At 40.8% G+C, this 17,793-nt stretch overlaps 1 protein-coding gene across 1 annotated transcript in view; it reads left to right on the top strand.

Annotated features, from left to right (window-relative positions):
• The window catches only part of M1AP (meiosis 1 associated protein), a 75,420-nt gene that overhangs the window by 33,320 nt on the left and 24,307 nt on the right, over positions 1 to 17,793 (top strand). Inside the window, exon 4 of the mRNA XM_060413661.1 lies at positions 14,289 to 14,462. Coding sequence (XP_060269644.1) covers positions 14,289 to 14,462 — 174 coding nt within the window. The remainder of the gene's footprint in view (positions 1 to 14,288; positions 14,463 to 17,793) is intronic.

The following is a 17,793-nucleotide window of genomic DNA, read 5'->3' as shown; positions in this document are numbered from 1 at the left end:
CTGTAGCTTTTTTCTGGTCATGACAGCTGCTCTTAGCTGTTATCTGAAAATGTAAATTTCACTTTCATTTTTGAAGCATGTTTTTATTATACATAGACTTAAGGGTTGACAATTCTTTTTTCTTTCAGCACATTAAAGATATTGCTCCATTGTCTTCCTGCTTTCCAGCGTTGCTCAATAAAAGTCACAGTCCTTAAATCACCTTCCCCTTTATGTAAGGATCGAGTCTCTGGATGCTTTCAAGAATTTTCTCTTCATGTGTGTTTTTAAGCAGTTTTATAATGATGTGACTGGGCACAGATTTCTTGTTTGGGTTAACTGAGCTTCTTTAATCTGTAAATTTATATCCTTAACCCAATTTGAGAAATTTGTAACCATTGTTTCTTCACATTTTACTTTTCTGTCTCATCCCCTCTCCTCACTCCTCTAGTACTCCAATCACCCACGTTAAACCTTTTAAAATTGTTCCACAGTTCCCTAAGGCTCTGTGGTTTTCTGCTTGTTTGTTTCATTTTGTCCAAACTCTTTTCTTTGTCTTCTTCAGATCAGATGATCTCTGTTGATCTATCTTTAAATTCACTGATTCTCATCTCTCATCTCTGTTCTGCCATTAGGCTCGTGTGGGAAGTTTTCATTTCAGATAGTAAACTTTTCAGTTCTAAAATTTCCATTTGGTACTTTTTCATATTTTCTACTTCTCCATTGATATTTCCTATCTTTTCATTCATATTGAACATATTTTCCATTCCTTAGGACCATAATTTTAATTATGCTGCTTTAAAGTCCTTGTCTGATAACTCTAACATCTTTGTCATCTTGAGTTTGCATCTGTTGACTCTATTTTCCTCTGAAATTGGGTCACATTTTCTGATTCTTTGTATGCCAAAAATATTTGGATTGTATTTTCTGTATGTTGTATAGGCTCTGGAATCTATTATATTACTCTGAAAAGTGTTTGTTTTAGCAAACAGTTAACTTTGTTAGACTCAAACTGCAACATTTCATGACCTGCAGTAGGCCTCTCACTCAAATCTCAGTTTCATTCTTTAAGCTTAAACTAGGAACCGCTTTCAGTTTGTCCCACCTGGGGTCAGCTAGGTATCTGGACTCTCTGACCCTGGCTTTCTCCCTCTGTGGATTTCTTCCTCACTCACCAGAAGCTCTGGTTGCGCCAGACTGCTTCCCCTGGTAACGCTAGTGAAAGACAGAGGCCTTTGTACTGAAGCTTTAGTTGACCCCACACTGCTGTGATGGAGGCTACCTATAAGACAAAGGTACAAAAAAAATGGGAAACTCATTCCTTGCTGATCACTTACTTTAAGTTTCAACTCTTCTCACAAATCTATCTTTGTTCAGTCTCAAGAGACCTCAGGTAGTTATTTTGTTTTGTCTTTTAATATTATCCAGAGTTTAAAGCTGTTATTGACAGGAAAATGAGTTTGTCAGGTATTAGATTGGAAGACCCTTATCACTCTCAGCAGTTTGCTTCCTTCTTTTTACCTCCTCTTCCATCTTCTATTTAGATAAATAGAGTCAAGTTCTTCATCATCTCTCTATATATTTAGGAAATTATGACTTAAGTTATTCTGATTAAATTCCAACTCTTCTTTCCTCCTGTTCTTTCCCTCTCATCCACTGACACTCAGAAATAAACACACCCCTGCTTTACTTGGCAAATGACTTTATTGCTCCCATTCAATCATAGTACAATCTGGCCACTTCTCTATCTGAAATCATACCTATCATATACCCAACACTAGAGCATAGTTAGCACAGTACAAAGATTGATTCCCCAAAGGGACTTTCAATAAAACTGAAAACCATTCCAATGGATAAAAAAAAAGATTGATTGCAGTCAAAAATAGACACAAGTACATATATAAATTTAGTATAGGATGAAGATGACAAATCATTAGAGCACAGATGGTTCAAAAACTGGTCTGGAACAAGTGGTTAGCTATCTAGAAAATACTCCATATGGACCAGAGACATTAATGCTAAGAATGATATTTTTAAAGTAGCTAAAGAAAACCCTGGTGAATTTCTTTATAGTCACAGCATAGGGAAAGATTTTCTACCTATGACTCAAAATCCAGGTACAATAATTTATTTAGCTACATAAAAATTCAGTATGTAAAAATTAAAATCTTCGGCATGGCAAAGATCACCATAAACAAAATCGAAAAGACAACTGGGACTTTCCTGGTGGTGTAATGGGTAAGAATCCGCTTGCCAATGTAGGGGACATGGGTTCAGTCCCTGGTCTAGGAAGATTCCACATGCCTTGGAGCAGCTCAGCCTGTGCGCCACAACTTCTAAGCTCACGCTCTAGAGCCCGCAAGCCACAACTACTGAGCCCTTGAGATACAACTACTGAAACCTATGCGCCATAGACCCTGTGCTCCACAACAAAGAGTAACCCCTACTCCATACAGCTAGGGAAAGCCAGCAAAAAGTGACAGAGACCCAGTGCAGCCAAAAATGAAAAATTAATTAATTAATTACTTTAAAAAGACAACTGAAAAACTAGGAGAAAGTATTTGTAATTTATATCTTGAGGGAGAAAGGACAAATATCTCTAATATATAAAGAATATTTAAAAATCAAGTGGGGAGGGGAACCAAAAACTCTATAGAAAAATGAACAAAAGACATATACAGATAATTTTTTAATTAATAAAAAAATTTTGATGATCCTTAAACACATAAAAATATGCTCAACTTCGATCATAATTAGAGAAATAAAAACTAAGACTATACCATTTCCCACCTTTAAATGGACAAAAGTTAAAAAGTATGACAACAACAACAACAAAAAAAGTGTGACGACACATTCTGTTGGTGACGCCACATTTCCATTCAGTGCTGGTAGACTATATAACGGTACAACCCATTGGAAAAAACTCTGATGCTGGGAAGGATTTAGGACAGGAGGAGAAGGGGGCAACAGAGGATGAGATGGTTGGATGGCATCATTGACTCAGTGGACATTAATTTGAGCAAACTCTGGGAGATAGTGAAGGACAGGGAAGCCTGGCATGCTGCAGTCCATGGGGTCACAAAGAGCTGGACACACACGACTTAGCAACTGAACAATAATTAGCAGTATCTAACAAAACTACTTAGGCGTTTGGGTTTTTTTTTTTTAGGCATTTACTTTTGACTCACCACTCTCACTTCTAAGAATCTAATACCCTGAAGATACACCTCTAATAATGTAAAAATTCATACATATATAGAGGATTACAAAACTGTTATCTAGATTTTCATTGCTGTTGTTTAGGATATGTTTTAGGACTTTCTTTAGTTTCTGTCCCTTTTTTAAAAACATTTTCTTACTCTACCTAAATCCCCAGTAAGTCTTACAGTGTTTCTTGGTTCCTCCAACTTTTACTTTCACCTCAGAGTAGATCCTTCTCTTAGCTCGCTTGGGCATTAAGAAGGCAAACTCCTTGGTCTGAGTTCTCAGGGCCATACCATTTCCTTCTCCAGGGGAGCTTCCCAACCCAGGGATCGATCCCGTGTCTATTGCATTGGCATCAAGGCCACACCAAAAGATTTAATGCCGTCCTAATAGGAACAAAGCTAGTGGAGGTGATGGAATTCCAGTGGAGCTGTTTCAAATCCTGAAAGATGATGCTGTGAAAGTGCTGCACTCAATATGCCAGCAAATTTGGGAAACTCAGCAGTGGCCACAGGACAGGAAAAGGTCAGTTTTCATTCCAATTCCAAAGAAAGGCAATGCCAAAGAATGCTCAAACTACCACACAATTTCACTCATCTCACATGCTAGTAAGGTAATGCTCAAAATTCTCCAAGCCAGACTTCAGCAATATGTGAACTGTGAACTTCCTGATGTTCAAGCTGGTTTTAGAAAAGACAGAGGAACCAGAGATCAAATTGCCAACATCCGCTGGATCATCAAAAAAGCAAGAGAGTTCCAGAAAAACATCTATTTCTGCTTTATTGACTATGCCAAAGCCTTTGACTGTGTGGATCACAATAAACTGTGGAAAATTCTGAAAGAGATGGGAATACCAGACCACCTCACCTGCCTCTTGAGAAATCTGTATGCAGGTCAGGAAGCAACAGTTCAAACTGGACATGGAACAACAGACTGGTTCCAAATAGGAAAAGGAGTATGTCAAGGCTGTATATTGTCACCCTGCTTATTTAACTTATATGCAGAGTACATCATGAGAAATGCTGGACTGGAAGAAACACAAGCTGGAATCAAGATTGCCGGGAGAAATATCAATAACCTCAGATATGCAGATGACACCACCCATATGGCAGAAAGTGAAGAGGAACTAAAAAGCCTCTTGATGAAAGTGAAAGAGGAGAGTGAAAAAGTTGGCTTAAAACTCAACATTCAGAAAACGAAGATCATGGCATCTGGTCCCATCACTTCATGGGAAATAGATGGGGAAACAGTGGAAACAGTGGCAGACTTTATTTTTTTGGGGGCTCCAAAATCACTGCAGATGGTGATTGCATCCATGAAATGAAAAGACGCTTACTCCTTGGAAGAAAAGTTACGACCAACCTAGATAGTATATACAAAAGCAGAGACATTACTTTGCCGACTAAGGTCCGTCTAGTCAAGGCTATGGTTTTTCCTGTGGTCATGTATGGATGTGAGAGTTGGACTGTGAAGAAGGCAGAGCACCGAAGAATTGATGCTTTTGAAGTGTGGTGTTGGAGAAGACTCTTGAGAGTCCCTTGGACTGCAAAGGGATCCAACCAGTCCATTCTGAAGATCAGCCCTGAGATTTCTTTGGAGGGAATGAAGCTAAAGCTGAAACTCCAATACTGCGGCCACCTCGTGCTAAGACCTGACTCACTGGAAAAGACTCTGATGCTGGGAGGGCTTGGAGGCAGGAGGAGAAGGGGATGACAGAGGATGAGATGGCTGGATGGCATCACCGACTCAATGGATGTGAGTCTGAGTGAACTCCGGGAGTTGGTGATGGACAGGGAGGCCTGGCGTGCTGCAATTCATGGGGTCACAAAGAGTCAGACACGACTGAGCGACTGCACTGAACTGAACCCTAAGCCTAGGTATTATCATCATCCACTTTATAGATGAAGAAATTGAACTTAGAGAGAAGTGTTGACTGGTCTAAGATCATGAGGAAGTTAGGAGCATATTGGCTATGATTATTTGTGCAGTGAAGCATTTTCTGAGCTCCCTGTTGTATTCCAGACCCTGTGCTAATGCTAGGTCTATAGAGGTGGGTAAGGTGCTACACCTGATTTCTATAGGCATACAGATACCCATCCATAACCAGGACCCTCTTTATTGCATCTACAAGATCTCCGCTCTATTTGGGCTGGCCAGGGCAGGGCAAGTCAGGCATCTCAAAGCAGGATTGGATGGGAGTTCCCCGATGTCCAGTGATTAGGACTCTGTGCTTCTACTGCAGGGGGCCCGGGTTTGATCCCTGGTCAGGAACTAGGAAGCCATGTGGCTTGAGGGGGTGGGGGAGGATTGGATGGCAGGGAATATTGTCCACTCCTTGTCACGGGGTGTTGCTCCCACAGCTCCAGATGTGTGAGGATCCCATGCAGCTTCTCCCATTGGGAAGTCCCTACAACCAGTCACAGGCTTCTGCACCCTTAGGAACAAACAGGCCTGAGAAAGCAATTCTGAAAAGATTACTCTCCCAGCCAAAGTATTTGCTCTGGAAACATTTCTTTTTTCTAATTCATGTACTTACTAAGGACTGAAATCTTACATTTGGAATTATATTAGGACATGTCTCAGAGCTAGAGATGCCCATATGTCCCTGTTTTATCTCTAATAATGTAAATCATCCATTGTGAATCATTAGTATGACATTCTTTAGTTAACAGTCGAGCCTTCTTTTTCTTTTAGCCCACCTTAGGCTGCACCAGCTTGACCTTCCATTGTAAACCTCTCTGGGTAACTGACTAGGGCTGGAAAAGAGGCATGTCCACTACAAGCTGAGGAGTCTCCGCTTGAGTTCTGCTCATGGGACTCCCAGATTCCTCTCTCATTTTTCGACCACTGCCCATTACTACCACAGGACAGGAAAGTATGTGTGGGAAGCCTTGACTGAGACATGGGTATCTCACACAAGCTGACAGTTTGGCACACTTTCAAACAAATATCTTTAGAATACTAATTCAACAATTGTTTAGGAGCCAAGAGCTATAAAGAAGCAAAAGGAAAGGAGTACGGGTTCTCTTCTGCCCCAGTCTTGCACACTTCTCCCCTAAGCAGAGTCAAAGGCTTGCAATAATGGAACCCACCCTTCTTAGAAACAGGTATAGTGACTACCTGTTGTTACATGAGTGTGTTCCTTTGGGGAGATCTCATCCTTCACCTCGGCTGCTTACCTGCCTGTCCTCACTTCCTCCCTTTTTCTGCTTTAGCCTTCTTGCTAGTCCTCCAATATACCAAGGTCATTCTCACTTTAAGACCTTTGACCTTGCTGATTCCTCTGTAAGGAACAGTCTTTCCATAGATGTTTTCATGACTCCCTCCTTCACTTGGTTCAAGTCTCTGCTCAGCTGTTACCTTCTTAGAGCATGCTTCTTCCCTGGCGAACCAAGAGAAAAATTCACAGACACACGCAAATATCCTGATTTATTTTTCTTCAAAGTTACCTATTATTTTCTGTAATTGTTTTCTACTTTGTGTGTTTATTGTCTGTTCTCCCGCTAGAATGGTAAACCATAAAAGCAAAGAATTTGTCTTCTTCATTGTTGACCCCAAGCAGTGCCTAGCTCATGGAAGGTACTAATAATCATTTGAATGACAAATTAAATAAGTGAATGAATGAATGAATGGCAATAGTATTCGCCCTGAGAATAGTTCCAAGAAATAAATGTTCTCTATCTCATTACACTTCTACTGATGTTTTAACCCCTCTTATAGACAGGGATCCTAAGAAAATGATCACCACTTGGTCAGTACTATGCTCACTTCTCTACAGAGGACACACTGCCTTAACTCCCACTACCCCACCACCTCCTTTCAACAGGCTTTCCCTTTTTCCCAGGGTTCAATCATTACCACCACAAATGAGGTTATAAGTTCAGAAAGACAAGCTGGACTGCCCCTAACATTGTAATGTGTTGGAGACTATCCCCTTGCAGTTACTGACTTAAAAACTGTGGTTGAATGAACCTGAACAGTTATTCCTGAGAAAACTGTCTGCTCTGGTTACTTATCCTAGTTGTTAGCATCCTAAAGCCACTCCTGTATTCACAGAGTAGATAGCACTGATTGTAAACTGACCCAGGAAGCTAAGGTACCATGATTACATAGTTTCTGTAGTAGTTCTTGACATTTTGAGGTTCACAGAGCTCTTCTGAGAATCTAATAAAAGCTAAGGACTTAACCATCTCTTCCACCCCACCAAAATACACCTATGCTCTTACAAACTGAGTTGTATTCAATTTCAAGGGTTCCCAGAACCCTTGAAGCCCATCCATGACACCAAAGGACAGGTAACATCATAGTCATTTAGAAAGAATTGGAATTTTCCTATAGGTCAAGACCTTTGTGGGACTGGGGAGGTTGTGCAGGACTGGCCAGGAGCACAATTTTCCTGGGCCTCTTCTTTAGACATTCTATGTCATGAGAGAAATATAACCATTACATATGTATGTACGTGTTAAAGTATTAAATTCTCCCATTTTAAACACATTTCAATTTTGTAACCCTATTTTAGGGTTAACTTCTGAGAAGCATTGCTTTAGGCATTACATTATTACCCTTAGGTTTTCTTCAGTTCAGTTCAGTCACTCAGTCGTGTCCAACTCTTTGCGATCCCATGGACTGCAGCATGCCAGGCCTCCCTGTCCATCACCAACTCCTGGAGTTTACTCAAATTCATGTCCATTGAGTCGGTGATGCCATCCAACCATCTCATCCTCTGTTATCCTCTCTCCTCCCACCTTCAATCTTTCCCATCTTCAGGGTCTATTCAAATGAGATCAGGTGGCCAAAGTATTGGAGTTTCAGCCTCAGCATCAGTCCTTCCAATGAATATTCAGGACTGATTTCCTTTAGGATGGACTGGTTGGATCTCCTTGCAGTCCAGGGGACTCTCAAGAGTCTTCTCCAACACCACAGTTCAAAAGCATCAATGCTTTGGCACTCATAGATTTTCTTAGTCTTTCCCATTATTGTGGGTCTTCCAGAAGACCTTAGCTCAGTGAAGGATATCACCGCTTATGGCCACAGGGTGGCAGAGTAAGTCTAAAAACTGAACGAAAATGCTGGCTATGGCTAAACTGCAACAGACCAGGCCTTCCTCTCCTGTCAGGAACATCCAAACAACTCAGGGCCGAGCCTGAGAGCCACACGTTGACTCCAGTAAAGTTTTAGTTCATAACCTCAGTGGGACCGGTCCCACTGACTACCCTGCTCACCAGTCAGTATGAGAGCTGGTTTTCGTCTGAGAAGTCTCCTCCGCATTCCCCAGGTTTAGTACATTTAGTTGTATTTGTAAAGAACACAGTCCCAAGTGTTGATGTTCTTATGCTTGTTGGTGGCAAGGAGAAAGTCACCAAGATAAGCAAGTAGGGGGGAAAATACTTTTTAAAAAGGAAAGTATCTTCTTTTCCTATAAGAGCAACTCATTTTGTTGATGAGAGAAAAGGAAGAAAATTTCATTTGTTAGACCTGCTATATGCCATTCATAGATAATCATCTCATTTCTTATGCCTCCTATAACTATGAAATAGGTTGTACTTTCCCTACTTTGCTCAAAACAACATAGCTAACAACTTTCAAGCCACGACTCAAACCCTTGTCTTTCTACTACATTCCACCACCTTTCATTAAACAAATAAGCAAAAGAAAAAAAAAATCAGAAAACCTTTCAGGAGAAACAAGTAACAAGTATAATTAGTATTCCCCAAACTAAGCCCACAGATACTCAGGGGCTACTGATTAAAGTCAGATAGGGAGGATATAATTAAACATGTGCTTGCACGCCAAGTCACTTCAGTTCTGTTCGACTCTGAGACACTATGGACCACAGCCTGCCAGGCTCCTCTGTCCATGGGATTCTCCAGGCAAGAACACTGGCGTGGGTTGCCATTTCCTTCTCCAGAGAATCATCTCAACCCAGGGATCGAACCCACGTCTCTTATGTCTCCTGCATTGGCAGGTGGGTTCTTTACCACTGGAACCACCTTCAAAAGCCCATAATTAAGCATAACTCCCTAGAAAAAGTCAGTCTGAGTTGAATTCTGGAGAAATTGCAGGCCATAGATTTAAAAAGCACTAAGGACGGAAACAGCACGGCAAGGAGACTAATTTAGTTGAAGCAGAAGAGTTACAGGAAAAAGTAATAAGAGCTGAGGAATAGGCATTTGCTGAACTTCAGCTCTATGCAAGCTACTAAGCCAGAGGATGGAGGGGCTGGGGTGTTGATAGGCTCTCAACAGGTAGAAAAAAGAGGAATGTATGATAGGGCTTCCTTGGTGGCTCAGTGGTTAAAAAAAAAGTCTGCCCGCCAACCCAGGAAACATGGGTTCTATCCCTGGGTCGGGAAGATGCCCTGGAGAAGGAAACGGCAACCCACTCCAGTCTTCTTGCCTAGAAAATCCCATGGACAAAGAAGTCTGGTGGGCTCCATAGTCCATAGGGTCACAAAGAGTCAGACATGACTTAGCAACTTGAGCACATGCATATGGGGGTATCTGAGGAGTAATGAGTAGTAGTAACAAATGGTCCAGAATGAGTGAAGAGAATAAAGAAGCTGACAGCAGAAAGGCAGTATGTGCTCTTTAGCAAAGGAAGGATATGGTGAAACTATGTTTTAGAAAAATTAATTGGTAGTAAGAAGTACCAGAGGGAAAAGAATGGAGTTTGATGGGGCAGCTAAGAGGCTACTGCTATAATTCAGGCACAAAGAAATGAATGCCTTGACCAGTGACAGAGAATGTGGAAAAGAAGTTCCCCCTCTAAAGTGTTCTGGTTTCCACATTACTGTTTAGCTTAGATAATACGACTGTTTTTGAGAAGGTCCCCTCAAACCTGAAGCATAGCTCTCTATGCAATTACTAAGAACTGTTTCAAAGGAAGAAGCTCTACTCAGTGGCTCTCTGAAGAATCTATAGGTTAAGTTGAAAAGAGCTCTCACACCGTATACAAAAATAAGCTCAAAATGGATTAAAATATTAAATGTAAGACCTGAAACCATAAAATCAGAAAACATACACAGTGAACTCTTCAGTATCAATCTTAGCAATATTTGGGGGGATATGTCTACTCAGGCAAGGGAAGCAAAGCAAAAATAAATGGGACTAGAGCAAACTGAAAAGGTTTTGCACAGTGAAGGAAACAATTGACAAAATGAAAAGGCAGCCTACTATCTTTTGCAAATGACATATCTCAAAAAAGGATTAATATTCAAAATATACATAGAAACTATACAACTCAACATCAAAAAACAAACAACCCAATCTAAAAATGGGTGAGGAGCCTAAAAAGACATTTTTCCAAAGAAGACATGCTCTGTCAACAGGCACATGAAAAGATGCTCAGCATCACTAATCATCAGAGAAATGCAAATCAACACCACAATCACTTGACACCTGTCAGAATGGCTATTATCAAAAAGACAACAAATAACAAGTGTTGACAAGAATGTGGAGAAAGGGGAACTCTCATGCACTGTTAGTGGAATGCAAATTGGTGCAGCCACTGTGAAGAACAATATGGAGTTTCCTCAAAAAGTTAAAAATAGAACTACCATATGATCCATCAGTTCCACTCCTGGGTGTTTATTTGAAGAAAAAACACTCATTTTAAAAGATACATGCATCCCTATGTTTATTGTAGCATTATGTACAGTAGCCTAGATATGAAAGAAACCTAAGTGCCCATCGATAGATGAATGGATAAAGAAGATGTGGAATATTCTTTATGGACTATTACTCAGCCATAGTTAAAAAAAAAAAAAACAACAACAACAAGTCAATCTTGCCATTTACAGCAGCGTGGGCAGACCTAGAAGCTATTATTCTAAGTGAAATGAGAAAGACAAATACTTTCAGATTTCACTTATACGTAGAATCTAAACAGCAAAACAAATGAACAAACATAACTAAGCAGAAACAGAGGTGTAGATATGGGGAATAAACAGGAAGTATAGTAAGGAGAGCAGAGAAATAGCTGAGGGGGAGTAAAAGGTACAAACTTTCAATCACAAAACAAAAAGAAGTTGGAAAGAACTTAGCAACATTGATGGTGTGTCTGCAGGGAAGACTGGCATTTTCCTTCACAGAGGTGCCATGTTTCAGACTTGCTTCTCCAGCTTTACAGAGTCAGAAAGTTGATCTTGTCAACATCCTCTCAGAGATAGACTCACCTTATCAAGCTCAAGACTAAAGTTGTTGGCCAGACTACTTTAGAGGAAAGACCATAACCACTATAATCACCAAGAAGAGCAGAAACTTGACAAATGTATCCTGCCTTCCTGCCGCTGGGACTCCTCACTGAGCTAGCACGCCCTCTCCTTTGAGATATGCTTGGCTAATCAAGGCCAGCATCTACCGCTGTTCCTCCCTTTCTCTATGCTCCATTTCTGGTCAACCCTCTCTCCTTCTAATGGATCCATCCATTCTTTGGATGAGCCAATACCATCCATAGGCTCCAGCCAAATCTTGCTTTGGTCTATAAGCCATTCTTTTTAAAGTGACTGTTTTTCATTGACCTCATCACTCTGTATTGACTTTATTTTTTAACTATCTGAGGAAACCCCTATTTTTCTTATTTCCAGATTCTTAATGGGGAGATACTTTGCTCTGTCCCCATACCCATGGTAGGAATTTTCTAGTCTTTTACCATTTCACTGGGGAGAAAAAAAGAAACACTTATCTTCTCCAAAATTCTGTTGTTTGAACTCAAAGCAGTATCATCTGCTCCACTTTTTGAGATCCTTTTTTCTACTTCATTTATTTAGTTCTATATCTGCCTCCTTATACTTTAATAACTGTTTTGCTTCTTTGAAGAGAAGCTGTTCAGTCATTTCCCTACTTATTACTCAAGTTGAAGTCCAGACTCAGAAAAATTACTTCTTGTTTTTCCTATGACACAATAAGTTTCCCGTTATTAAAAAGAACATTTCTCCTCACTTATGAAGAGCATTTATTTGACAATGAGTTCATATTTATCACTGTAGTAGTTGAAAACAGTGGAATAGATGAGAGTTTAAGGAGAAATGGTTAAGAACAATGTTGCTTTATAAACTCATTAAGGTAAAGAGTATCATATATCTTTATATAGTATTTCACCTTCTGTGTAGTACATAATTAATATTATTGCTTGATGGAATGAGTTCATTAGCTAGTGAATCCTCATAACTATTCACAGAAGATGGCAGAAGTTTTTTTTTTTTTTTAAGTGAAAGCGAATTTATTTAGAGAGATTCACATCCCATAGGCAGAATATGGTCCGCCTCAGAAGGCAAGCGTAACCAGTGGTAAAGTTTTAACTATACTGGGTCAAAGAGAAATGCATTTGGTGCCCGTTTTCAGCCACATAAGAAGTCGATAAATATGACATGAAGTCACTTAAGTCTCACCACACTTTCCCTGTGTGGGTGCCAACACGTTGGACTGAAGCCCTTTGTTCCCTGTGGAGAGTCTGCCACCTCTGCAGACTTGTCCTCAGGAATGTCGTTCTAGAAATAAACCGGCGTTCTCCTTGGGGTCCATGAGTCATACACAGAAGTTAATTCATTGGAGTGACTGACTTTTCTTAGGCCCTTTGTAAAAGTATTTCTGAGAGTCCCTCATGGTGAGGCAAAAAAAGCCAGGTTCCTCTTCGGTTTCTTTCCAACTCTTGTCTCATTTCCTCTCTCTGTGCTTCCTCTATCACCTTATATTTGGCTTTTACTGACCAACTTTATGTCCAGATCCAGATCCCAATTCCTGAGCTAGTGTTGCCTAAAGAAGGAAATAGACCAGCAAAGTCTCATCACCCCGCCTACCTAGTCCCATTCATTCAGATTGGGAATCAAATCACACTCCACCAGACCATCCCTGTCTTCTTGGCTGCTACGCTTGTGAGATATAGTATGCCAATGGCAAACTTGTATAATTCTGTATCAGAAGGTAGAGCTTATAATTCATCTTTTCTCTTTTAGTCTTTTTAAAATTTTTGTTTTATAACAGAGGAAATAATTGAATACATTTTCACCGTGAAATAATAACATAAAATTGAAGACCTCATTAACTAAGTATTTAACTTGCATTGTGGATATAAGAGTTGGACCATAAAGAAAGCTGAGCACTGGAGAATTGATGCTTTTGAACTGTGGTATTGGAGAAGACTCTTAAGAGTCTCTTGGACTGCAAGGAGGTCCAACCAATCCATCCTAAAGGAGATCATTCCTGAATATTCACTGGAATGACTCATGCTGAAGCTGAAGCTCCAATACTTTGGCCACCTGATTGCGAAGAATTGACTCACTGGAAAAGACCTTGATGCTGGGAAAGATTGAAGGCAGGAAGAGAAGGGAATGACAGAGGATGAGATGGTTGGATGGCATCACTGACGCGATGGACATGAGTTTGAGCAAGCTCCAGGAATTGGTAATGGACAGGGACACCCGGTGTGCTGCAGTCCATGGGGGTCACAAAGAGTCGCACATGACTGAGTGACTGAACTGAACTGAACTTGAATTGCTATATTATTTTTGGCTATTTTTGTATTCTAAAATTTTTTTAAATATGGAAAATACATAAATACAATAAAATTCAACTGTATAGAAGTATAAATAATAAAAAGTGAATGTATCTCAGAATTCTGCCCCATTTCTACTCCTATCCACTATTAACAATTTAATAGTAGACTTCCAGAGCTCTGTAAAAGGCATTTCCATACATATGTATGCACTTAGGCTAACAGTTTTATTTTTATATAAATGAGTCACACTATACTCTGTTCTAGAACTTTCTTTATGCACTCTCTCCTAGCTTTCCATGTCAGTACATTTAACTTTGTTAACAGCTGCATAGTACTCCATAGTCTATGCCATAATTTATTTAAATATTTCCCTATTGATGGACATTTGAATTGCTTTCTGTTTGGGGCTTTGATTAGTTGTTTTTGCAACAATGCTGTGCTAAACATCTTTGCATATGTCTCTTTGGGTACTATCCAAGAATGTCTCTAGGCTAGATATCTAGAGGTAGAATTAATAGGTTCAAAAATGGGTGCTTTTAATATTTTATGTTTTTCAAAATTTGTAACTAAAGAATTAAACACTGTAACTACTGTTTCCCTTTCTACTGCAGAGAGTTCTATCCTGGCAACTGACATTGATCTTCAGACTATAGACAGTGATATTGTCAGCATGGAGATTTTCTTCAAAGCCTGGCTGCATAACAGCGGAACAGATCGAGAACATGTCCACCTTCTTCTTCCTTCACGGAGTATCAGCAACATTTCCAGAACCAGAGATGATTCAAGTACACTCTCCCTAAAAGATATATTACATAGACAATGATTATCCTAGTCTAGAATTAGGATTGGAAAGTCATCAGAATACAGAGTAGTTGAGGTTTAGGGACTGGAAAAGGAGAGGATGAGGCTGTCCAATGTCAGCATGAGAATTTCTAAACTTCTAATTTTCAATTAGGAAACTGAACCTGATTAAACCCAGACAGCAAGACCCAGTTCGTTTCAATGTAGAGACTTAAACACCTCAATAATAGGGCATCAGCTACACTACATGAGAGAACAATGAATCATACGTTTTCTCCAGTTTTCATTTTTGATGTGGCAGATATTATTGACATAATTTCAGGTAAGCTGGTACCTCAATAACATGATTAGGGCCTGTAAGGAGAGGAAAAGAACCAAAACTAAATGATTAAATAGAGATCTTCTCAATAGGAAGACACCAAATTGAGAGGAACTAAAGCAACTACAGAACAAGCCCCAGGGTGTTCAACTAGTGGCCCTAGACAATGTTAACAAAGTACGTTCTGGCAATTGTGGAAACCAAGAGGTCAATCCAGTGTTGTAGGCATGCCGGCAAGGTCCTGGATACTGCTCCAGTTGGCAGTGATAGCTAATCCAGGTCCCACTAGATTGTAGGGATAAAGCCATTTCTAGTCTCCATCCCCTTTGAAGGTGGTTCTAAGACCTGGGTGGCAGGGCCTTCAAATGGACCCATCAGTATAGTCAGCCTCAGCTTCAAAGGGAAAAGACTAAATTGTGTCTTCCGCTTTAGGAGTGTGCGCTTAATGAGAAAAATGGATACCAGCTTCTGTCCCCAAAGGGGAAGATACACCTTGGTCCTTTCTTTATAGAGATAGCCATTGGGTTCTTAATATATCTCCCCTTTTCCCCCATTTCAGTCTAGGGCCTGGGATGCCTTTAACAACTTCGCTTGATTTTACTGTCTTTCCTTTGTGTGTAAAATCTTCCCAAGGCCTCCATTCCACCTGCTTTGCCCAAGACCAATTGCTCACTTCTTATCTATTTTTCCCAAACAGTGTTAACTCCTTTCCTCGCATTAGCCTATTTCATCTCCATAACAACAACATGATGCAGGTACTGTCACCACACGCCATTGAATCTAAAAGTGAAAGTGTTAGTCACTTCAGTCGCGTCTGACTCTTTGCAATCCCATGAACTGTTGCCCACCAGGCTCCTCTGTCCGTGGAATTCTCCAGGCAAGAATACTGGAGTGGGTTGCTGTTCTCTTCTCCAGAGGATCTTCCCAACTCAGGGATAGAACCTGGGTGTCCTGCATTGCAGGCAGATTCTTTACCATCTGAGCTACCAGGGAAGCCTAGATGGTGTCAATTATAAGATATACCATTATTTTATGTACCACCAAGAAAGAAAACCAATTCCAATTAAATGTGACACATTGCTTTTTATCACTTAGAAATATTATTTTATTCTTACTGAGAGAGTTCTTTTAGGTTAGAATAGGAAGTAAGGGTTAAGAGTGTCTGCCTGGTCCATAGTGATTGTAAGACATACACAGAGACACTGCTAAGTCGCTTCAGTCGTGTCCGATTCTGTGTGACCCCATAGACGGCAGCCCACCAGGCTCCACCATCCCTGGGATTCTCCAGGCAAGAACACTGGAGTGGGTTGCCATTTCCTTCTCCAATGCATGAAAGGAAAAGTGAAAGTGAAGTCGCTGAGTCATGTCCAACTCTTAGCGACCCCATGGACTGCAGCCTACCAGGCTCCTCCATCCATGGATTTTCCAGGCGAGAGTACTGGAGTGGAGTGCCATTGCCTTATATATAGTAAGTGAAAAAAAAAAAATGTGTCTTAAAATCAATAAATATAATATTATCCCTGTTTACAGATGAGAAAACTGACACTCAAAGGAATTAAATATTTCCCCTGGGGCTGCACAGAAAATTAATAGCCAAGCCAAAATCTGAAGCCAAGCAACTCCAAATCCCATTCTTAACCCTTAGGATTAGAAATCTATATTTTATACATTTGATTACTCTCAGCCCAGAGGATATTCATCAAACCCTGGTCTGTCACCTCCAGAGCCAAGCAACCTGCATCCTGCCAGGCACTTCTCTCAATAGGAGGGCTAGGGCCATCCAGAGCCAGGATCTCCGGCAGCCAGACTTTCTTCTGCTGCTACATGGCATTTGCCCATGGTAATACTGAGAATTCTCTGCTTTGCCCTCTCTTTTCCCGTGGCTTTCAACACCAGAGTCAAACCCAGAATGTATCTCCATCTGCAGTTATTTTTTGGAAATCCACAGGTCTTCAGGGTGGGTGGTAGAACTTAGATCTAGGATGGTGGTAGAATTGCTGAAAACATCTTCACTGGAATCCAGATGCTCAGGTACCACTTGGAATGAGGTCCAAAGAAGGTAGGCCTCTCCTGGGGTGGGTATGACCCACATGAGAGTTTAAACAAGCACAATAAAGACCATATTATAGTTATCCATTGTTCGCAAAACTGATGCATTGCTCTTTATGTGAATTTCTAGAAATGTGTTTCCCTAAGGGAAAAAAAGGCTAATTGAAACCCTGAGCTCTCCTAATATATAATCTTTTGAGGACTGCTCCTCAGATGTTCACTCTGACTTCTCCTTACAAGGTTCTCCACCCAACACTACCTGCTTCTGCAGCCACCTCGGGTCCTTCACCCTCTCCCTAGATGCTTCCTCAGAGGCCTCTTCTTGACAGAGCATAGTCTGCCTCGAATGAACTTCTTTTCTGATTTTGGTCTCTGCTGTCTCTGCACCTGGGTCTGAGTGATGAGAAGCATACCTGGTTCTAGACTCAAACCCTGCTAAAATACTTTCCCAGCTTTGGAACATTGCTGAGACTACAGTTCCAGTAGTTCTCATCCTTGGCTACAGTAAGAATCAAATGAGGAACTTTTAAAATTACCAATATCAGCTCCAGCCCCAGAGATCCCAGTTTTGCTGGTGTGAGGTAGGGGCCAGACATCTGTAACAGACAAGTTCACTAGGTGATTCTTATTGCAGCCAGAGTCAAGAACCTCAGCCGATGCACACAGCTGTCTAATCCTAAAGCCCAAGGACTCAACAATGAAGCAGTCAGGCACAGAGGAAGTAAGGGGAAGCTGGAATCCTAGGCCAGAGCAGGCAGTGGCATCCCACTCCAGTACTCTGGCCTGGAAAATCCCATCGACAGAGGAGCCTGGTGGGCTGCAGTCCATGGGGTCGCTAAGAGTTGGAGACGACTGAGCAACTTCACTTTCACTTTTTACTTTCATGCATTAGAGGAGGAAATGGCAACCCACTCCAGTGTTCTTGCCTGGAGCATCCTAGGGACGGG

This window comes from Ovis aries, chromosome 3, assembly GCF_016772045.2.
Source record: "Ovis aries strain OAR_USU_Benz2616 breed Rambouillet chromosome 3, ARS-UI_Ramb_v3.0, whole genome shotgun sequence".
Taxonomy (NCBI): Eukaryota; Metazoa; Chordata; class Mammalia; order Artiodactyla; family Bovidae; genus Ovis; species Ovis aries.
This window is presented reverse-complemented; position numbering and strand designations above follow the sequence as displayed.